This window comes from Rosa chinensis, chromosome 5, assembly GCF_002994745.2.
Source record: "Rosa chinensis cultivar Old Blush chromosome 5, RchiOBHm-V2, whole genome shotgun sequence".
NCBI classification, from domain to species: domain Eukaryota; kingdom Viridiplantae; phylum Streptophyta; class Magnoliopsida; order Rosales; family Rosaceae; genus Rosa; species Rosa chinensis.
Window position 1 is genome coordinate 52,882,005 of NC_037092.1, and position 24,553 is coordinate 52,906,557.

At 38.6% G+C, this 24,553-nt stretch overlaps 2 protein-coding genes across 2 annotated transcripts; both read left to right on the forward strand.

The window, feature by feature from the left end:
• The first annotated feature begins 68 nt into the window (after positions 1 to 68).
• LOC121049402 (extensin-2-like) lies at positions 69 to 1,397 on the forward strand. Its single transcript, XM_040506661.1, has one exon. It carries the CDS (start codon positions 138 to 140, stop codon positions 1,194 to 1,196), a length of 1,059 nt encoding a protein of 352 aa, XP_040362595.1. The 5' UTR covers positions 69 to 137; the 3' UTR covers positions 1,197 to 1,397.
• A 7,420-nt stretch (positions 1,398 to 8,817) lies between these two features.
• LOC112204003 lies at positions 8,818 to 11,186 on the forward strand. The gene is made up of 4 exons (XM_024344892.1): positions 8,818 to 8,982; positions 9,121 to 9,882; positions 10,040 to 10,091; positions 10,222 to 11,186. Exons 1-4 carry the CDS (start codon positions 8,818 to 8,820, stop codon positions 11,184 to 11,186), a joined length of 1,944 nt encoding a protein of 647 aa, XP_024200660.1.
• Positions 11,187 to 24,553: the final 13,367 nt, after the last annotated feature.

Genomic DNA, 24,553 nt, shown 5'->3' on the forward strand with positions numbered 1-24,553 from the left:
ATCTAGAAAAAAAATGAACATGTCACATCCCAAAATGGGTACAGAGATTACTATAAAAGGGTTACCTATCATCCGTATAAATCACACCTCGATCTACTCCTACTCATCACTACAAACAGGTAGTAAGAAGAGCAGAAATGGGAGCCTTGGGACAGCCAAGGCCTTCTTGGCTCATTACAATGTTTTATTGTTTGGCATTTTGCTTCTTAGCTAGTACTACTGTTCTTGCTAACAATCCTTACACTTATTCTTCACCACCACCTCCTCACCATGCCCCTGAATACCCTCCTCCCAAGTATCAATCACCACCACCAAAATATCCTGAGCACCCTCCACACCATTACAAGTCACCACCACCCCCGCCACCACCGAAGCATGTGATACATCCTCCGTATCACTACAAGTCTCCCCCGCCACCCTCACATTCACCTCCACCTCCTTATGTCTACAAATCTCCACCACCCCCATCACCTTCACCGCCACCTCCATATGTATACAAGTCTCCACCACCTCCATCACCTTCACCTTCTCCTCCCTATGTCTACAAGTCTCCTCCACCCCCATCACCTTCACCGCCACCTCCTTATGTCTACAAGTCTCCTCCACCCCCTTCACCTTCACCGCCACCTCCCTATGTCTACAAGTCTCCACCACCCCCATCACCATCACCACCACCGCCTTATGTCTATAAATCACCGCCACCACCCTCACCGTCACCTCCACCTCCTTATGTTTACAAGTCTCCACCACCCCCATCACCTTCACCTCCACCTCCTTATGTTTATAAGTCTCCACCCCCACCATCACCATCACCGCCTCCACCATATGTCTACAAGTCCCCACCTCCTCCTTCTCCATCACCACCTCCACCATATGTTTACAAGTCCCCACCTCCCCCTTCTCCATCACCACCTCCTCCATACGTCTACAAGTCACCACCACCACCTTCACCATCATCTCCTCCACCGTACCACTACAAATCACCACCACCCCCATCACCGTCACCTCCACCTCCTTATGTGTACAAGTCTCCACCTCCACCTTCCCCATCACCACCACCTCCATATGTCTACAAGTCTCCACCTCCACCATCTCCTTCACCTCCCCCTCCTTATATCTACAAGTCACCACCTCCGCCATCTTACTCCCCACCTCCATATTACTATAAGTCACCTCCACCTCCGAAACACTACTAAGTTGTTGCAGGCAACAACTTGTATCAGCTTGAATAAGTACTTCGCTTGGCTACCATTTTTGTTTTTTTAGATTCATCTATATAAAGAAACAAAGATCTGTTTGTGAATAATAGGGGTCTTGGGAACCCTTATGTTGTAACGACTCATTGTATCAAATTTTAAAGAAATGAAAGCGAAGAACAGGACTCATTTTTCTATTTACTTGTTTAAGTTGTGTTTGTGGATCATAGGGGTCTTGAGAACCCTTATAGTTATATGTTCTAACGAGTACGAGTACGACTCATTAAATCAGTGTTCAAAGAAATGAAAGCGAAGAACACATATGTTTTTTCTATTTACTTGTTTTTCTTCTTTGATCGAAAGAAGTTTCATTTTAATAAACAACAACTACAAACTGACCTGAGTCACAACACTTACTAAGGAATTACAATCAATGACAGATATCCATAAACTAATATTAAACAGATATTTGAACTTACTAATCCACCAATGATATAGGGCCTCATTGTGGCCTAAGATTTGTGGTCTCAATCCTAGGTGTCAAGCCATGTCACCTATACACCTCACTAATTTGTCAAATCATGTCATGTCATTCTTGAATAAAAAGACTATCTTATCCTTTCAAAATTTAATGGCTCTAAATTATTTTAGCTTTATTCTAGAAAAGATACATTATTTTATTCTTTTTCTTTTTATTTTTTATTATATATATATATATATATAATTCGTCTAAAATTTTTATATATTTATATATTTTTGTGAATATATATATATATATATTTATCTATAATTCGTCAAAATATATATATATATATATGTTGTTGAATATATAACGGCTCTAAATTATTTTGACTTTCTTCTAAAAAAAATATTGTTTGGTTTTTTTTCCTTTCTTTCTTTTTCATTATTTGGATTTTTTTTTTCATTATACATATTAAAAAAAAGTATGGGTGTGTGTGTGTGTGTGTATATATATATATAATTCTTCCAAAAAATTTATATATTTTCGATGGAGAATTAATGTGGTGTGTGTGTGTGTATATATATATATATTAATATCGTAATTATAATCCATGAAATCTGGTAAATTGAAGTAATATTTAAATCTTTTAATAAATAAATTTAATAAAATTAATGGAAGATTAGTTACCTTATATTAACAAGTTAATTTGAAAAGTCAAAAATTAAATTAGATTCACAAAAATGGAAAGAAAATGTATTTAAATCGTAATTTTAACTCATAAAATCTGGTGATTGAAAACCTAGATATCTAAATTGATTGGGAAGTTGATATCTGAAAAGAAATTGCTTAATATGGAATACAATATATTGCACATGAGGAAATTAATTTTTGAAAGTATACTTGTTTTGTTGATCCCAAATTTTTCAATAGACAATAATGATTTTTAAATGTGAATGATAGCTTCTATTTTAGTGTAAATATGTCATTAGAAAAAAATTCTCAGTGAACTCTACTTGTTCATTATTAGCTACTTAGTACTTTTTTGTTCGTATAAGACATGTTAGTACTTAGCTGACTTTCAATTTCAATGTGAATGATATATGGCTTCAATTTTAGTGTGAATATGTTATTAGGGAAAGATTCCCTGTTGAACTTTACTATTGGCTACTTAGTACTTACTTGTTCGTGCAAGACACACTAGCTTATTTTAAGTTTCAATGGATGATGGTTTCTATTTTAGTGTGAATATGTCATTCGGGAAAGGTCTCTAGTAAACTTTACTGGCTCAGTATTAGCTACTTAGTACTTATTGTTCATGTAAGACATGCTAGCTAACTTTAAATTTCAGTATGGATGATGACTTCTATTTTAGTGTAATTATGTCATTAGGAAAATGTCCCCAGTGAACTTTACTAGCTCATTATTGGCTACTTAGTACTTATTTGTTATTGTAAGACAATGTGATGATGACTTCTATTTTAGTGTAATTATGCCATTAGAAAAAGATCATCAGTAAACTTGACCAGCTCATCATTAGCTACTTAATACTTACTTGTTCGTGCAAGACATGTTAGCTCTTTCAGTTTCAGTAGATGATGGCTTCTATTTAAGTGTGAATATGCCATTAGGTAAAGGTCTCCAGTGAACTCTACTAGCTCATCATTGGCTATTTAATACTTACTTGTTTGTGCAAGACATGTTAGTTCTTTCAGTTTCAGTAGATGATGTGTGATGCCCTGGAAATTCGTATTTATTTTTCGAGGATTTTCTGGAATCTAAGTTGTGGTTATTGGATGGTTTCGTGACTCGTGGATGGAGCGGAAGTGTTTCGGACGAATTTCTATTCGGAAAGTATGACTTTAGAAGGGGTTCAAGGTTGACTTTTTATACGTTGGGATTCTCTAAAAACTTCCTTCACAAAAGTTGTAGAGTACGTCGATACGAGTTTGTGGACATGTGGAACGCGAGAATCGGAGTTTGTATGAGAAAGTTATGAGCGTTTGAAGTTTTGGGAAAGTTCTATAAATAGGAGTTTCCATTTTCGGAAACTTACTATTTCCATTTTCACTTTTACCATTTCCGGAAATCAGAAATCCTCCGTTCTCTCTCATCACCTGCGCTCGACTCGACCCGAACCCGGTGATCCGACCCGGTTGTTCCAGCGAGCTCCGGCCATCTCCGGCGACGAGACTTTCTAGATCAGCTCGACTCCTCTGTGCGCTCCTCCCTGTGGTGTCCTCTAGTGCCGATTCTCGGTGGTGACGGCGGTAGAAGGCGGTGCAGGTTGGTGTTTTCAGACCTGGTCAGAAATCTTTGTTCCGACGTCGGCGAGGCTTCGAGTCTTCTTGGTTGAGTTCAGAGCAGCCTCCTTGATCGATCCTTGGTGGTTGTTTGGATCGATTCACGTGAAACTTTGATCAACTCGGATTGGATTACTGTTCAAGGATTGTGAGGTAGTTTTCAATCCCTTAAGCTTGTTTTCTGACTTCGAGCCTGTTAGGAAAGTTCACAAGCATGCTTAGATGAAGAACTTTGATGTTGGGAGTTTTGTGAAATATTGAGTTTTAGCCGGCGGCGGTGCGCCACCGCCTGTGGCGGCGTTCCGGCAGTGTTCCGGCCACTTAAGGAACTGTTTTTGGTATTATATATGTTACGAGCGTTTCGATATATAATATGCAAATTTTGGAGTTCGTATGGAATTGTTATGATTTTTGCCGTTTCATGTCGGTGAAATTATTCGTTTCGTGAGGATTTGAGCGCCCGATCGACTTGTGGTTTGGTCACATCGATCGTTGATGTATTCTGGAGACATTGGGTGGTCTCGGATGTGGTTTCGCCTCAATTGGCGTCACTTTGGGAATTTTGGTTTGATTTAGGGTTTCGAACGTTATTCCTTGTGTTTCATTGACTGAATCAAAGCTGTACTTTTCTTAGGTGCTTGACAGAGTGCTTTCTGTAAGTAGTCTAGTGGTGTGAAGACGCAGCGGGAATTTCGAGGTGAGTAATCTCACGAAGTTCATTCACGAACGGGCTTACCTTTATCGTTTTGAGAGTTATTTAGTTAACTGCAAACTATAGTTGGTATTAGTAGGCATTCTTGAGCGGATGACTATGTATATATATATTTACATGAAATATATATGTTTTGGTGGTTTGTGGATTTTGAAACAATATGCATGAAATGATGCTTTTTATTGTTTTGGGTTGTGGCTTTTGGAAAACAAATGATTGTGGAAATGTTGATTTCGATTTGTTTTGAAAAGAGTTGAGATTTGTGTATTTGAGGAACATTTTAGTTCGCGGGTGGTTTATTTAAATATGGGTTTTTACCGGGAGTAATTGATAGGGGTCAATTACGGGGAATCTTTCATTTTAGATTCGTGTAACATTTTGGGTCCACTGTGACTCCTTTAATGTTTTGGTATTTATACCGCGGGTCCAAAGACTTACGAGTTGAGGATCGTGGGTGGAAAAATCGGGACTTCACGCCTTTGGCCGAGTTAGTGAATACGATCAGTTAGACCTCTAGTCTGTCCGCCGCGTTTGTTTATTGATTTAAACGTGTGAGTTTATCTCGTGATTTGAGTGAGTTTATCTCGTGCTTTGTTTATTGATTTAAACATGTGAGTTTATCTTGTGATTTGAGTGAGTTTATCTCGCGCTTGTTTATTCATTTAAACGTGTGAGTTTATCTCGTGATTTGAGTGAGTTTATCTCGCGCTTGTTTATTCATTTAAACGTGTGAGTTTATCTCGTGATTTGAGTGAGTTTATCTCGTGCTTTGTTTATTGATTTAAACATGTGAGTTTATCTCGTGATTTGAGTGAGTTTATCTCGCGCTTGTTTATTGATTTAAACGTGTGAGTTTATCTCGTGATTTGAGTGAGTTTATCTCGTGCTTTGTTTATTGATTTAAACGTGTGAGTTTATCTCGTGATTTGTGTGGGTTATCCCATGATTTGTTTATTGATTTAAACGTGATTCGTGTGAGTTATTCTCGTGATTCGTGTGAGTTGTGTGTTGTTTGAGTTACTCATACGGGCTTGCAAAAGCTTACCGGGTTTGTTGTGTGGCAACCTGGTACACCATTCAAACGGTGTAGGGGTTAATCCTGCAGGTCAGGATAATCGGGACTGAAGTTGGGGTTGCATACTTGCAGCTAGACGGTAGGAAGAAAATTTTGTGACTTTACCGTTATTTGGACTTCCGTTGTAGTGAGCTCTGAGGAGCATTTACGTTTTATCTTGTTGTTGACAATTTAATTCATATGCTTGTGTAATATATAACTCTATGGAGCGAGTGTATATTAACTTTGAGGGTTCAGGGCATCAATATGTGTGTAAGACAAAGGGAAAAAGATTTCAGGTATTTTATATTGATGACTGAACGTTCACGCATGTATAATTATGGGATTATATATATCGATTTTCATGTCTGTAAAATCAGGGGCGTGACATGATGACTTCTATTTAAGTGTGAATATGCCATTAGGTAAAGGTCTCCAGTGAACTCTACTGGCTCGTCATTGGCTACTTAGTACTTAGTTGTTACAGTAAGACATGTTAGCTGACTTTAAATTTCAGTGTGGATGATGATTTCTATTTCAGTGTAAATATGCCATTAGGGAAAAGTCTCCATTAAACTTTACTAGCTCATTATTAGCTACTTATTACTTATTTTTTCGTATAAGACAAGTTAGCTGACTTTAATGTTAATGTGGACGATGACTTCTATTTTACACCTTCCTTAATTGCACTTTTTCTTTGATTATTGTTGTGTTATACACCTATTGTTCATTGAATTTCTACATAGTATTAATAACATTATGATTGTTTTTTCATGTAAAAATAAACGAACAGTTGTATTGATGAAGCGTCACTTGACCTTTAAGGAACACTTCCTAATGTTGCGTTTGGATGAGACAATATTAAATTATTGAGAAATTTTGAAATGATGGAATCTAGAATTTTATCAATTCAATTTATTAACGATATTTTCTTACCTCTTTAATTACCAGATATCATAGGTTTTAATTACGATTTCAATACATTTTGTTTTCATTTTTGTGGATCCAATTTAATTTTTGCCTTTTCTAATTAACTTATTAGTGTAAGGTAAACTAATCTTCCATTAATTTTATTAAATTCATTTATTAAAAGAGTTGAATATTACTTCAATTTACCAAATTTGATGGGTTATAATTAAGATATTAATATATTTTCTTTCCATTTTTGTGGAATCAATTTTAAATTTGACTATTTTTTTAATCAAATTTTTTTTTTAAAAATTTTGTGGGTTAGAATTATGACATTAATATATATATATATACCATATTAATTCTACATGAATATACATATATAAATTTTTGTACGAATTATATATATACATATATAATATAATTATATATATATATGTATGTTTGTGAATATATATATATTTATACACACAAACACATTTGTATATAATTTATTTTGGACGAATTATATATATATATATATATTCACAAACAAATATATATATATATATAATTATATATATAACGAAAAAAAGAAAAAGAAAAAAACCAAAATAATATATTTTATTTTTAGATGAAAACCAAAATAATTTAGAGCCATTAGATTTTGGAAGGATAAGATAGTCTTTTTACTCAAGAATTACATGGCATGATTTGGCAAATAGGTGATGTGTGTAGGTGACATGGCATGACACCTAGGATTGAGGCCACAAATCTTAGGCCTCATTGAGGCCACAAATCATTTTCCAAACTAATATTAAACAGATATTTGAACTTACTAATCCACCAATAAACGTAGCTTTCCTGATGAATATATGGATCAGGAACTGCACTTGTAGATCCATCGATTTCAGCTTCTCCCTCTTCAACATCACACTATCCATTTGCAAAACACCCTTAAAAGCATTGTGTCAAACTTAATACCACTTCTCAAAGAATGGTCCATCCAACGGCGCAAAGAGGCGCCATTGAACCGAGGGAGGATGCTAAACTTTGTTCTTTTTTCGTTACTCTATGGTGGTTAGCGTTTCCTCTAAATCAACTAGTTAGAAGGTAGAGTTTTTTTAATTATTCTTTACTTGTTTTAATATTCCAAGCGCGCGCACACATATACACACAGATTTTATCGAGAGCGGAGCTCCGCTTTGAAATTAATGTGTGAAGTTCGAGTTTTGGGTCACTTTTTGGTCCCATATCCACATCTCGACCGTTCAGTTTTTAGGTACTAGTGTACAGATCATCTTTGCAAATTTTCAGCCAAATTGATGATCGTTAAGGTATTCAACTCGCTTAAACCAATAGACGGACTGAATCTGTCAATTTGAACCGTACTAGCTTTAAGGCAGTTATTAATGCCTTAACGGCCTTGCGATTCCTAGAGAGAGATCTGCTGCGATTTGTACATGGAGGGAGATCGAGATGCTCTTTGTGTTCCTCCATTGCGGTTTGCTTTTTTTTCTTTAGCTTGATCTAATCTGTTTGACTTTTAGATTGATTTAATCGGTTTGATTTTAGGTCTTTTTGTGTACAAATTATTGTGTACTTTTCGAACTGATCTTTCTGAATCATAGCTTCGTGTTATGTTTGTTTTGGTTTTGAACTGTTTTTGCAGTTTTGATTAGAATTTCCAGGTCTTTTTGAGTGCATTGTGTTAGTTTTGAATTTCTGTATTAACTTCGTGTTGTTTTTGTTGAATTCATGCTTCGTGTTGGGTTTGAGCTATTTCCGAAGTGTTGTTGTAGTTCTGATTATATTATTGGGAGGCAATAATATTTCTATTGGAGGCCAATAATGTGTGTTAAATGATATTTTGTCTCTATAATTGTTTTTTACTGATCTTTTTATTTGGGTACATAGCAATTTATTACATTTTCCGAATTGGTTTTGTAGTTTTGACTATATTATTGGGGACCAATAGTCTGTTTATTGGGGGGCAATAATGTTTTTTATGTGTTATTAAGTTGCTGTAATTGTTGTCTAGTTATCCTTTTCATTATTTCCAAAGTAATTTGGTCCTGTTTCTATTGTGTTTTGGTAGTTTTGATTAAATCATTGGGGGGAACTAATCTGTTTATTAGGGGTCAATGATATGTTTATTTGGGGTCAATAATAGATTCGTTCTCCTGTGTTTTTTTCTCAGGATTATGGCTGATCCTCTGGTTGTTAGGTGCCTTTACTCTGGCAAAGGTTATATGATTCCTTTGAATCAATGTATGAGCTACTCTGAGTTGTATGAAGACATTTTCTGTACATTCCAGTTTTTGCCAAGTGATGTTATTGAGCTTCCGTATTCAGTTCATGGTTGTGAAGTTTGTTTTCTTCGTAACGATCGTGATTTCCAGATGCAGTTTTGCTTTGCTAGAATACATAAGTTAGATTGTGTTGAGATTTCAGTTTTAAAGATTGGTGGAAGTTGCAGCAGAATTTGTTCAGTGGATAGTTGTTAGGAAGTTATTGATGAAGACGATTATTTGGGGGAAGCATTCAGGACTGAAGTTCACAAGACGTATTTGTCTGATGAGTGGAGTTCTTATATTCATCATGTCGGGGATAAGTTTCATGGTGCTGCCGAGCTCTGTGAGAAGCTCAGGCAGTATGCAATTGTAGTTGGTTTCGAGTTTGTATTCCTAAAAAATGATTTGGACCTTATTCATGCAATCTGTGCAAATGTTGGAACCGAAGGTTGTGATTGGCATATTCGCGCTTTTTCATCATCTACCAATGGTTGCCTTTATATAACAGAGTTGAATAATATTCACACTTGCAAGGGTGTAGTTAGGACTCAAAAGCACAAGCTTTTGGGATCCAAGGTTGTCAAGACTTGCATTGCTGCTGATGTTAGCTATAATCTTTCATTGAAGCCAAGGGAGATTATGAGCAAGTTCAAATCAACATATGGGTTTGATATTTCCTACAAGGTTGCCTTGAAAGCAAAGCATAGGGCTAAGGAAGCGATTTATGGTTCTGATGCAGACTTGTTCATCAAGTTATCTTGGTATAAGGAAACTGTTTTGAATAGTAACCAGGGCTCTTCTTTTGTGTTGGAAGTTGACCCATCTACTAATCGTTTTCAGAGGCTTTTCGTAGCTTACGGAGGTTGTGTTAAGGCTTCCAATTCTGTTTGCCAGTGTTGTATGTTGATGGAACGTTTGGTAAAAGCATTTATAAGGGTCAGATTCTTTCTGCAACTGGAAGGAATGGAAATCAAGGTAGCTGTATAGTTTATTGCCCCCCCCCCCCCCCCCCCCAATATTTTATTATTAGGCCCCAGTAATATTGGCTTTTGTTATAGTTTCTTCATTTGTGTGTTTAATATTTCTTGTTTTAGTTATTTTCATTGTTATTGATATCATTTTTGCTGTGCAGTGCCACACTGCGATAGTTTACTGCTCTGCAATAAAAACATTATTGGCCCCCAGTAGACTAATTTTTCTGTGATCTGGTTTATGCAGGTTTCTACCCTCTAGCCATATGTTTTTGTGATTCTGAGACAGATGCAAACTAGACATTCTTTTTCAAGCATTTGAAGAGTTTGCTTGAACCTCAAGGAAGAGTCATCACATTTATTAGTGATCGGGGTACTGGATTGTTGAGTGCTTTCAATAAGGTATTTGCTGGTAATCCTCATCTGTTTTGTTACAAGCATTTGGTGGCGAACCTTGCCGGTAAATATAAGGGTAATGGTAATTCTGTCTTGATAGAAGATGTTAAGCAGAACTTTTTTAAGGTTGCATATTCCTCTACTCAGAAGGAATACCGTTTCAATTTGTGGTTGCTTAGAGCAGTTGGTGGTGCCGATATTATTGACCCTTTTCTTGCTGAAATCCCTGTGGAAAATTGGTGCCGTGCATTTTATACTAGCTGCCGATATGAAATTATGGCTAATGGGATTGCTGAATCATTTAACTCTTGGATTGCAATTGAGCGTTTGATGCCAGTTTATTGTATGCTGGACCAGACAAGAATAAAACAAATGGAGCAGATGGGTGAGAGGAGGGATGAGGCACAACGTTGGACCACAGAACTAACTCCCAAAATGGAGGAAAGGTTGAAGGTGCAGATGGAGAAATCTCGTCATTTCAGTGTCCATTATTCTAGCCCTGGAGTTTACGAGGTTCGATATGACTTTTCCTATGTAGTCAACATTTCTGATCATTCATGTTCATGTGTGAAATGGCAGATCAATTGTTTTCCTTGTCCTCACAGCCTTGCTGCAATACAAGCTGCCTCTGAAAATGTCTATGATTATATTGACAAGTACTTTCGTGTTGATATGTTCAAGAAGAGCTACAGTTTTCCTATCCGGCCGATAACCAATGTTGATATGTCTTCTTCTGAATTTTCTACTGAATGTATATTACCTCCCCTTGAGAAGAGGCCACCCGAGAGGCTTAGGGTGAAGCGGTTCAAGTCAGTTGGAGAGGTTGAAAAGAAGCTGATTCGTTGTGGCCGTTGTGGCAAAATGGGCACTCATAACAAGTTGAGCTGCACTGAACCTCTCATTCATCAGTAGTATATGTTTATGTAAAGAGTTGATAGGTTTTACTTTTTTCTATTGGGGGGCAGTAATGGGTTTATTGGGGGTCAGTAATTGTTTATATTCTGGCTCAAATAATCATTTTTCTTTCATATGTCAGATTTTTATTGTTGGGTCGATTAAAATTGGTTTTAGATAGCTGAAGTTAAATTTTGAACAGGTTTGAGTTGCAATTATTGCTTACAGGTGGTTTCTGGGGGGGACAATAAACAGATTATTGCCCCCCCCCAATAATGTCAACAATTCAACTACTCCTAGTATATTCAGGCTCAAACAATCATTATTCTTTTCAGATGACAGAATTTTACTTTTGGGTTTATTACAATTGCTTTTAGATAGTTGAAGTTAAATTTCGAACAGATTTGAGCTGTCATTATTGCTTACAAGTGGTTTCTGGGGGGGGGGGGGGGGGGAGGGGGGGGGGGGGCAATAAACAAATTCCTGCCCCCTAGTAATTTCATCTATTCAAGGACTCCTAGTGATTTGAAACCCTTCTCAACTGTTGCCAACAAATTTAAATACCAACTGAGATACTTCTGGCCATCTTCTTAAATATTAGTGGGGCCCAATACTATTCAGACCAAAACTACAAAGATTATTGGGGGGCAATAAACACCCTATTTTGGAGTTTTGTGTAAAGGACTTGCTTCAGTATATATATCATCCAATACTGCAGTTCATTTCACCATAGTTTGAAGATAAGGCTAGTACGATAACTTTACAATCCCTACTCTTCCAATACGAAAACTAAATTTGTACATATGTTATCTCTAATCTCGCTCCTCACTTTCTGCCCAATAGAAGGTGCATGAACCTCTCAAGCAATCTTGTCCTCATGTTGTCCCTGCCTTCCTTGGTTGGTTCTTTGCCATTTACTATGCTCTCCATGAAATGGAGCATAAAGGGCCCACAATCACCACTGTAAAGACGTAAAAATAATTTATGTTAGCTTTTTTGGGGGGCAATAAACAGAGAGATTGTTTTGCAGCATTTAGGAATGTAGTCAGCAACTACAAATGTTTCCCAACTATAACGACAAATAGTTTGGTTTAATGTACTTACGATGATGGTTTCTGTTCGGGCAGTCAAAGTCTTCATAGAGTTCATAATCTGTCTCCACAATGTTATTCTGCAAGATCCAGTTCCTGGTTTGTTTTTCCTTCTTGGTCATTGCTTCTTCAACAATAATTAGGTTTTCCTTGTCATCTTCGCCTTTGCATTTTTCTCGAGTGACATCTGGATCTTGGATTTCACTTGGTATTCTCATCTTAGTCAAGTTCACAGCATGTATGAACTTCTTGATGTGCTTTACCTGTTTTTTGGCAGATATAACATTTTAGTTCAACAAAAGCATGCTGAACAGTATGGAAAACATAAACAAGCATTTGTGGAATGATGAGAATACCACTATTGCTGCACTCAGGTGGTACTTCTCCTCATTGGTGAATTCATCGATTGGTGGCCTCAATGAATTCATATGACTGAAGCTCCTTTTTTCATTGTCAATTACCAGCAAGGTGTAGTGCATGCTTGTGGTGTGGTGAATTGGTACTAGCACCTTTTTGAAACGGAAGATTGACCACAGGGGTTCATAAATCATTGTCTCGACACCACACTCAAAAGGTCTAGTATCCTCGTCTTTTTCTTTGGTATGTTCATACTTGATAGCATAGTACTGTATATACAACATAAGCAAGTTACTTCAAGTTAAAACTAAAAATTATTGGGTAATAATCCATTATTGACTCCAAAAGAACACATTACTGGGGGGCAATACTATGCCTACTGGCCTCCAATAGACCGACATCCACTTGATTTTCATTCAATGAACACAAATAAATAGAACAACTTTTAAACACAAAATGACAGATATTCAATACTTTATTAGGGGGCAATAATCAATCTACTGCCCCCAGCAGACCAACCAAAAGTACTCCATAATTCAGCCTTTTATACACTATTGCTCTCCAATAAACACAAAACTCAATGTGTTTGGTTTAGGCTACTTACCTCTGTGTCTACTGTGAGAAATCCCACTTGCGCATTTTTCTTTTCGGCATCAGACTTCAACAAGTCCATATAAACGCTGATCACCTGCAATTGGGTCATTGGATTTTTCATCAGAATAGTATAAGTTAACAAGATAAAAGTAAATTGCATGAAATACGCATATTATTAGGGGGCAGTAATCATTCTACTGGGACCCAATAATTCATTAAATGGAACCTTTCATTGAAAGACTTACATCAGTTTCGATGTCCCCCTCTTGGATGATTACTCTGAGGTCGTGCTTGGTGATCCGTCGTAGAAGATCACTGCTGATCCAGTACTCGGTTATGTTCAAACACAAACATTTGATTCCAATGCAGATGTAATCAGTATGAAATACAGAAATTGAATTGTTATACCATATTGAACCAGGTTGTGTACTTACATGTCATTCACAGCAACGTTGAAGAAATCTCAATAGTGCCTTGCCACTACTGGGTCCAGTGTCTTCCATGTTGGCTTATCGCATTTGACACCCTTGATCTTGATCTTGTTCTCCATTTTTCTCTGGGTTTGCGGCATGATTCCAGCTTTCTTAGGTGCAGCTCTCTTCCTCATTTTTGCTTTTTCCGGAGTGTCATACTCCCACTCCTCTTCTCTAGGCTTCTTGGCAGCTTATTCTCTATAGAATGTATCTCCGGAGTTTTCTTCTGTTTTTGAGGTTCGGCATGGGTCCCTTCTTTCTGTTTTTCCTTTCTAACTACTGTCATCACTTCTTTCTTAGCAATCATCCTTATGATGTTATCGAGCTGTTCATCTTCCTCTTGATTCCCACGTTCTGGTTGCTCAGGTTGTAAACGACTTTCATCTTATTGTTTAGGTACTTCCATTATAATAGGAAATGTTGACGTCACCGTGTCCGTCGACTTTCCCACACTGGCTGCATAATGGATTTCCTCTCCGACGCTTGGTCCAAAGTTTGGATTTTCATCCTCAACTTCATCTTGGGGGGCCACTTTCGGCGTGAAAGGAACTATCTCAAGCTGTCTTTGTGGTGGGGGGACCTCTCCTTTCTCCTTTTTAAGCCAGATGTACAACACCCTGATGATGTTATTTTTTGCCCTCTTTTCATTCTCCAGTTCTTTAATCCTCTCATCGGCAACCTTTAGCTTGGCCCATAGATCTTTGTTTAGCGCATTCAGTTCCTCGTTTGCTTTGACAAGCCTTCTTAGCTTTACCTCCATTTCTTTAGAGGGCTTTGTCTCGCCAATGGCTGCCTCCATCTCCCTGATTAGTTCTTTGATATTCCCTGTCAACCTTTCATTTTGTTCCTCTTCCGCTTGGCTTGCCTGGGGCACCTGCAAATAATAGAACCAAAAACTATCAGTTATTGGTCCCCAATAATGTGTTTACTGGGGGCCAATAATAATATTATTGCCCCCCAGTAAACCACAATAAAAGCTCATATTTCCATGTAAACAAGCCAATGTTTTAAATAAACACACAAACATAAGTTATTCACTTCAAAGGTCTAGTTTAAGTTATTAGTTGAACATGTGTTAACATTTTATCGGGGCCCAATAATATATCTATTGCCCCCCCCCCCCCCCAATAACTGGCAGCAGGCAAGCTCAGTTAAGTTACTCACCCAGTTGTCAAAGCTTGGTGTGTCCTGCACCACATCTCCCAGCTCAAGGTCTTCCAATTCAAGTCTCGCAGACCACGGTCCAGCTTTTATCAGATCCTGTTACATTTAACAAGTCAGTTCTGTGTAGTAATCAGATATGTACATAGATGTAATGTTTTGGTGATTTGCTTACCACGGCTAAGTTCTCATTCCTGTACGTACAGCTGCTCCAGGCTAAATATTTCTTTTATCGACCATTGGATGAATCGTGGAGTTTCATTCTGCTTTCCAGGTATCCAGGTCTTTGCCTTGGTCTTCTCAAGGAACCAGTAATAGATGAGAAGAAGGCATCCATTCATTGCAGATGGACTGTTCCTCCTATACTTTTGTAGCCCTTCCATCAAGAAGTTCAGAATCAGTCTTGGCCAGTTGTACACGTTTATGGTCTCAATCCGTTCACATACGGTGACCATATCCCATGTAATCTGAGCTCCGGTTCGACTGAAGAAGAATGTACTGAATAGATACGTGATCATTAGCATGGCTATCTTCCTGGCATCTTTCTGTTTTGCCGGCTTTGTCAACTTAGTTACCAGCTTTGATTCCACCTTTGTTCTGAGGACAACCTGCATCTTTAAAGGGCTGCCAAATATTGGAGAGTCTTCCATCTCTTCCCTCACAACCCTCCTGTTCACATTGAACACTTCTCCTTCAGCCGGAAGGTGAAATAAGTCTGTGACATCCTCCTCCGTTATTTCCATAACAACATCCCCAAACTTCCACTTGTTGTCTGTGCAGTCGAAGTGCCTCATGATTATCTCCAGGTCCGCTTCATGCTTGTGGAGCTGGATCTCGGTTATCTTGTCTTGCCAGAATGGTTCGATCATCTCACACAAATTATGTAGCCCTTAATATCTTCTTTGTTTCATCCGGTATTCCATCCTTGTGTAGGTCAACCATTCTCCAGAAGGAACTGAGCGTGCACTTTTGCTGCTTCCACTCAATCTTCGCTTTTTGGGTCTCTTTTTTCTGCACTTCCTTCTTAATTGACCCTTTCTTTGGCTTCTTGGCTTTCCTCCTCTTTGTTTCTTCTTTTTCTGAATCCTCTTCCTCAAGAACTGTTTTCCTTTTTGGCTGTTGTCTTGTTTTGATTACAAAGCTCTTCGTTGTCTGTTTTCCTTCTAATTCTGATTCTTCTTCAATCGATTGTTCTGAATCTTCATTGACTTCTTCTTCAGCAGATTCTTCATCGGAAATCTCATCTGCCTATTGTCGCTTCCTCTTCCTGATTTCGTCCTTTTTTTTTTGCAGGGGCTGGTTAAACGTTGACTCACTACAGTTATCCAAACTCTCTGAAATCCAGTCATCTTCTTCCGAGTCACTCATCAGGGTGAATTTCGGTCTATCGATTCTGCATCGAAACAAAACCGAAATGATTATTCAAAAATCATCAAGAGAAGATCTCTGACCCCTAACAAAGACATTATTGTGGGGGGAAAAAATGTGTCTACTGCCTCCCACTAAACCATCAACACTTCCACCAGTTTCCAAGATTCACAGAGTATTGCACTTTATCACAAACAACACCAAGAGAAGATTACTTACCCCTAATAAAGACATTATTGGGTGGCAATAATGTGTCTACTGCCCCCCAATAGACCATCTAATATTACACCACTATCTAGGTTTCACAGATTATAGCACTTCTTTACACACAAAACAACAGATAATGTCAAAAAGCCCACATTATGAGGGGGGGCAATAATCTGTCTATTGCCTCCTACTAGACCAACAAAAACCACACAATTTCTTTCATTTATTGACTACTGCTATTTAACAAACTTCAAAAACCAGATAACAAACCTAAAAACAGAGTATTAATCAAAGCCTTAATTACAGGTGATATATGAACCACAGGGAAAGAATTTATGGGAGCCAATAATCTGTCTATTGCCCCCAGTAGACCCACAAAAAAACCCTCCATTTTCTTTGGAATAACATATTTCAGTACTTTAATGAACAACGCAGTGATCATTGGCCCCTAATCCAAAGTCTACTGGGGGGCAATAATGTTATATCTTTTATGATTAGGACTCCACAATAGGCTTTCAATCAGTCCTCATTTTCGCTCAATTAACAGTTTATCATCGACAAACTACATTCGTAACAGAATTTCACAATTATGAACCAGAAACCCTAGATTTCACAGAGTTAGGGACATGCAAAGTCGTATCACAAATTTCACAGATATATAACCAAAATGAAGCTACTAACAAGTTTAAAGTGAAGATTTCTGAAATAGATTCCACAGAAAACATGAAAATCACGAAAAAGGAGTCGGAAATTGAATTTTTACCTGTTTCGATATCTTCAAAGCCGGAAAAGGTAAAGCTGTTGCCGGTCCTTGAAGCGCCGTCGCCGTCGAACGGTGAGTATCGAGATGTTAGAGAGAGAGAGAGAGAGAGAGAGAGAGAGAGAGAGAGAGAGAGAGAGAGAGAGAGAGAGAGAGAGAGAGAGAGAGAGAGAGAAAGAGAATCAGGTATGGAGGAAGAAAGGGTTTTGAATCGGTTTGACGTTTAAGAGAGACGGGTAACTAACGAGTCGTGCGGTTTTAGTGTAGTGGCACTACCGTAATATCATTTTTTTTCCGGAGTCTAGATGAGTCATGACACTGTTGAATTGGGTAAGTTGGCACAAACAGTTGAAGGTGGAGTGATTGGGCAAATATTGGGCTAAAAATGGGTAACTGGTCACGACCCCATTAATAAACTCAATGTGCTATTTTGTTTTTTTTTTAAACATTTATACTATTATTTCTTCTCAACAAAAAAAAATTAATAGTATTATTTCATATACTTTCAAAAATTCAAAGATAAATTATATTTCTATTATGAAAAATTGTCTAAAATCATGAGCTTGGTTTCATTACTCTTGATAACACTCCCATTCATGCTGCTCAATCATACCTGGATGACATAGCTTCTGTGTCTAGAGCTAGAAGGAGTGCTTACTCCAGTTCTTAGTCTTTTTGCTTTTTTGTTTGGGTTTGCTTGGTCCCGTTTGTAACCCAAAAAAAAAAAAAAATTGTCTAAAATCTAAAAGTTATAAATTTGATTAATAAAATTTTTAATTTAAAAAAATATTGATCATTCCTTAACCTTATTCTAATTTTTATTTTTATTAAAATTTTGATGTATTTTAAGTTTAAGTTTCAATTTAAAAAAAAAAAAAATTAAGTGCTTCAGTTTAGATCAATTTCTGGCTCCGCCATTGTGTGTGCACACACACAGAGTTTTTTTTTTTCCTTCACATTCTAAGCACATAAATAATATGGGTCCAGGTTTGTTTTTGTCTAACTATTAACAGTTGGGTAACGGACTAATGGGATGCCACTAACCTTGCCCAAAGGCGTTCATGCATGCATATGTCCCTTTTTTTTTTTTTTTTGAGAAGAAAATTCCTTTATTTAGATAAAAAAAACCAAACTACAAACTCCGGGAATGACCGGTGGTGGACAAGAACTCCCCACTCTCTTCCCTACTAACCAAACTAGTTATGAGTCCGTCATTATCAATGACATCCATGAGCCAACTGGGCCCAACCCCTAACCAACTATACCGCCCATTACCTCGAGCTACAAAACCCGCCACTTCATGAGCAGCCATATTAGCCACCCGTACCACATGATGGATCCCTTGAATCTCCAATGCACCCAACAGCATACGGATCTTTTCCACTATCAATCCCTCATCAGCAAGACATTCTTCATAGCCATTAACCAACCTGACGGCCTCCAGATAATCCGTTTCCACCCATAGGTCGCTCCACCCACGCATTACTGCCCATTCCAAACCTTTCATAACACATAAGAGCTCCGCAGCTCGTGGTTTTAACCTCCCCGAGATCCTCTCACCCATAGCTTCCACAAGCCTTCCTTCACTATTTCTACAAATCCAACCAATACCAACTTGGCCCCCATTTGCCATCACAGAAGCATCACAATTAAGCTTCAGAGAGCCATGCATGGGTGGAACCCATCTTTCTCTATCTTCTACGTCATTTGCATGCATGCCTAACTGACCATAATTATGGTTAGACTCTTGTATAATGCCACCCCATATAGAAGCTCCAATGTCATATATAACCTGTGCAGGTCGTGCCACCTCACCAAATTGAACAGCATTTCTCTCTTTCCAATTACACCATAATAACACGACAAGAAGCTTGATCTCATCCACCATTAATTGTCTCATTGCATCCTCCAGGAAGCTAGAAAAATTATCCCACGTACCTTGGCTCAACTTTGTGTAGAAACTTGCCTTTTCCAACACCGCAACGCTCACTGGACAGAGCCCGATTGCGTGTAAAGGCGTTTCAGAAGATTGTTGACACCGCGAGCACGTAGGATCAGTTATAATTCTCCTCAAGAACAGAGCACTCTTACAAGGCATGTAGCCCGTAGAACATCGCCACAGAAAATGTGACATCTTTGGAGGTATTTTGAGTTTCCAAAGATGCCGCCAGTAATCCGTAGTAGCTGGAATGGCACCTTGAACACCACTTCTCTCCCTTCGCTCCTTCAACGCTAACCAATAACCACTTTTAATTGAATATGTTCCATGTTTGTTCTGGTTCCAAATCAACTTATCACACCCACCATTACGAACAATTGGTAGACCAAGTATGGCTTCTACCTCTTGCACACTTCCCACTTGTTCAAGTCGGTTCATATCCCATTCCCCATTTGCCGTAATTAGCTCAGAAACCAACATAGACATATTCATACCATCCTTATAGGACACACGGAACCCCTCCATATCAGGAACCCACGGGTCAATAAAAACTCTAATATCACTTCCATTACCAACCCTCCACCTTAGCCCCTGCTTCAATAGCTCCATACCCCAAACAAAAGATCTCCAAACTGACGAAGGGTTTCGTCCCTCATCAGCCTCCAGTAAAGTGTGCCTTGGAAAGTAACGTGCTTTCAACATTTTGCTCACTAGAGAGTTAGGATTTCGGAGTAACCGCCAACCTTATTTTGCCACAAGCGCCTTATTAAACATTTGAAGCTCTCTAAAACCCAGACCCCCTGCATTTTTAGGCCAACACATACGGTCCCAACTTCGCCAATGAATTCCCTTTCCACCAGATTTTCCCCACCAGAATCGAGCAATATGTTTATTAATCTCCTCACACGTCCCTACCGGCAACTGAAAGACACTCATGGTGTAGGTAGGGATCGATTGAGCAACTGCTTTTATAAGAACCTCCTTCCCCCCTTTAGATAGAATCCTCCCTTCCCACCCTTTCACTCTATTCCAAACTCTATCTGCCAAACCACGAAAAGTTCTCTTCTTATCCCTTCCAGTACTAGTAGGAAGACCCAAGTAACGCTCGTGGCAGGGGACAACTTTCATATCCAGGACCTCACAACACTCCTCCTTTACCGCTCTGCTTGATCGAGGACTAAAGCAAACTGCAGATTTATCATTATTAATTTTCTGCCCAGATGCCACTTCATAAACACCAAAAATCTCTTTCAATTTGGCACAATCCGGCACTGTAGCATCACAAAACAGTAAACTATCATCTGCAAAAAAACAAGTGAGAAATTGAAGGTGCACCACGTGCAATAGCCACCCCATGTAACTGCCCCTCCAACTCAGCTTTCCTTATGAGAGAAGAGAAGCCTTCCGCCACGATAATAAATAAATATGGGGAAATGGGATCCCCTTGTCTAAGCCCACGTGATGGCTTCACCTTCCCAAAGGGTCTACCCTGGAGCAAGACTGAATATGTAACTGTCTGAACACACTCCATAATAAGCTTCACAAAACGTTCCGGAAACCCCATTATACTCATCATCCTCCTTAAAAACTGCCACTCAACCCGGTCATAGGCCTTTGCCATGTCCAACTTCACTGCCGCTTTCTGCCTGCTTTTCTTTCCTCTGCTCTTTAGATTATGGATTACTTCAAAAGCAGCAATCACATTATCATGAATAGATCTATTAGGAACAAAAGCACTCTGATAACTAGAGATCACCTCCGGTAAAACCTTTTTCAGCCGATTAGCCAGAACCTTTGACACCAGCTTATATAACACATTACAAAGACTGATTGGCCTGTACTCCGTCACCTTTTTCAGACTATCCACCTTTGGGATCAAAGCAATTAAAGTATGATTGATTCCACCTACAGTGCCCTGACCATTCAGAAAATCCAAACATAAATTCACAACATCAGTGCCCACCACAGACCAATATTGCTGATAAAACAAAGCCGGCATCCCATCAGGGCCCGGGGCCTTTGTCGCACCCATCTCCTTCAAAGCCTTCTCAATCTCCGCTCGAGTGAACGTCCTCGATAGAAAATCTGAGTGGGACTGTGTAACTCTAGAGTCTACTGCCTCAAAGATATTGACCTCAATATTTCCCCCATTGGACGAGAAAAACTGACGAAAATAGCTAACAAACTCACAACCAATATCAGCCATACCTGTTCTCCATCATTATCTTCACCCAAGATCCCAGTAATTCTATTCCTTCGCTCTCGCTGCTTAGCATAGTTATGGAAAAACTTCGAATTGCGATCACCATACCGAAGCCAATTAACCCTAGATCGCTGGCACCACATAATTTCTTCTCTCTCCAGCACCTTGTCAAGCTTCATTTCCATGTCTCTTCGCTGTTGGATAATCTCACTTGAAGGATACTGTCTCTGTATGTCATCGAGCCCTTTCCTCAACTCAACAATATCACGTCGTACCTGGCCAAACTTTTCCCTCTCCCATACTTTTAAACGTTCAGCCACATTTTTAATTTTACCCACCACCCCTCTATTCCTCCCTTCAGTCCACACCGAATTCACCACTTGTCCACACTCTTCTTCCTTTGTCCACATTTCCTCAAAAAGGAATCTTCGTCTCCTCCTTTGAGAAAAATTAGTATCACATGTAGGGGGCTCACATTCAATTAGTAATGGACAATGATCAGAGGCCATGGTCACAAGATGATGGGATAAAAAACCTCCCCATTTTTGAATGAGAGACAGGTTACCGAAACCGCGATCAATTCTTTCCTTTACATTTGCATCTCCTTCACGTCGATTATCCCACGTAAATTCATAACCCGTAAAGGCAAAATCATACAAACCACACTCCTCCACAGCCTGCCGAAACTCGTCAATCTGCCTCTGGGATCTAAGAGCAGCTCCCGTCTTCTCTTCGATATTTAAGATCTCGTTAAAATCACCAAACACTATCCACGGTCCATCCCAACCCTGAGCCAACCTGCGTAATAGATTCCATGACTGCATTCTCTGATGAGCCTGGGATTCCCCATAAAACCCCGTCACTCTACACACGGAACCATCCTCCCAAGTAACCATTGTATCTATATAATAAAAATTCGACGAAAGAAAAGAAACTGAAATATTATTCTTCCAAAGTAAACAAAGACCCCCTGAATATCCACCATTTGACTCATCCCTTGGCACACAAAGAACTTCATCCATACCCACACGCGATTTAAGTCTTCCCATTTGACACGAAGTCATTTTCGTCTCAATCAGGAAAACCAATTCCGGCTTATGAACACGGGTGAAGTCCTTCAGATCACGGAACGTCCGGGATCCCCTCATCCCTCGGACGTTCCAGCTTAAAATCCTCATTGCTCGTGGTGGGGCAGCCCCGCTGCTCCCACCACTTCAGGGATACCCGATGAAAGTATCACCTTCTTATTTTGTCGTTCATCACCATTGAAAATATTCACCTCCAACTTTCTCTTACCGCCATCAACTTCGGACTCAGATACAGTATTAACGAAAGGCAGAATTGCTGTAATCAAGGCATTAACTTAGAAAATCTATATTTAAGTAGAAAGGCAGATTTGATATAGAGTTTGTGAACACTTCTGAATTTGTGGGAGAGAATAATGTGAGATTAGATTTTCTTAGGAGCTACGCGCGGTGCAGGGTGCTTAAGCTAGCAAAGTTTAATTAGCTCCGTCAAATAGTCTGGTGCATGTTTTACACAAGCAATCATAACATTTGGCAAGCTGCATGTTGATCTTAGAGAATACTTATAGTCTGCTAATCAGTATAATTTCCATATCATTATCATTGAAGATGAGACTGAGCTCATACACCAGGTTAATGTTTCCCGGTGAATTGCCTCGTAATCGTTCAATAAAGTTCAAGTCTGACACTGTCCTGGTTATTTGTAATCTACTGTCATGATTGATCCACATTAATTAAATGAATTCAGAAGAAGAGAACTGAGTAATTAGGTTTGATTCTTTGGTTGCACTAATTTTTAATGTCATTTTCCAGCTTCTTATATAGTTATATGACCTCTGTTTTCTGTATATCTAGCGCGTCATAATGCATAACACTAACAGAATATTCATCTACTTAGACTGTTTAGTTATTATTATTATTTTTTTAGAATGTTTTAGACTGTTTAGTTACACCTTTAAAAGAACTCAGAAATTCATAGTGTCTACAAATACGTGTTTGGTACTGTCTTTCAATTTTAGGGTTACTGTTTACGGTTTAGGGGAGAATTAATACTCCATTCAATGTTTCCTTCAAAGGGGAGAATTTTAGGGGGAAGTTGATGAATTGGGTTGAAGTCATTCTAAATTTCGAAAAAGCCCCAAGTCAAACAATTTTAGCAATCTAAATTACAATATTTCGAGTAATTTGAGTTACGAAAATGCAACTATGCATATAATAATTTATATTCCAGAACAAAAATAATAATAAAAAAATAAGAATCCCAAACGTTAATATCTTGCGTATTAATATGTTAGCCATCTACTGATCGTTAATGTTTGATATTGTTTAAGTATAATGTATTTGAGAGAGATTGATGAGAGAGATGTGTATTATTATTGAGAATAGGAGCCCTATATATAGGGATTACAAAGTGCTAGTTCTAATGTTACAAGGAATACCAATCCGTGTAGGATTGGGAAATCTAGAACCTTCTCTCCTATTGCTACTCCTAGTTTGATAAGGCACACTAAATCGATATTCCTTCAACACTCCCCCTTGTGCCACTTCAAACTTGGTGGTGACGCTTCATCCGTTGCCTCGTTAAAAACCTTGCCAGGTAACAAAAACCCTGTGGGATAAAAATAACCCTGGTCGAAGGACAAAAAGAGCACAACACGTCCTTCACTCTTCGAGATCGAACATGTAGACATCATAACTCCCCCTGATGTCGATATCTCCACCTGATTGCTATAATCGTGGGAGTTCGGATAACTTTCTCAATCTGATGCTCTTCACATGTTTCTCGAAGGTGGATTTAGGTAACGACTTAGTGAATAAGTCCGCTACATTATCCTCTGATCGGATTTGATTCACTTCAATCTTTAGAAGTGATTGTTGTTGTTGATTATAAAAGAACTTAGGCGATATATGCTTGGTGTTGTCGCCCTTGATGAAACCTAACTTCATTTGTTCAATACAAGCTGCATTATCCTCATAAATGCATGTAGGTTTATTTGTGGTAGACTTCAAACCACAACTTCCTTGAATGTGTCGAATTACAGACCTTAGCCATACACATTCACGTACAGCTTCATGTAGAGCAATAATCTCTGCATGATTTGAGGAAGTAGCAACAAGGGTCTGTTTTGTAGACCTCCAAGATATCGCAGTGCTTCCTATGGTAAAGACATAACCAGTTTGGGAGCGACCTTTGTGAGGGTCAGAGA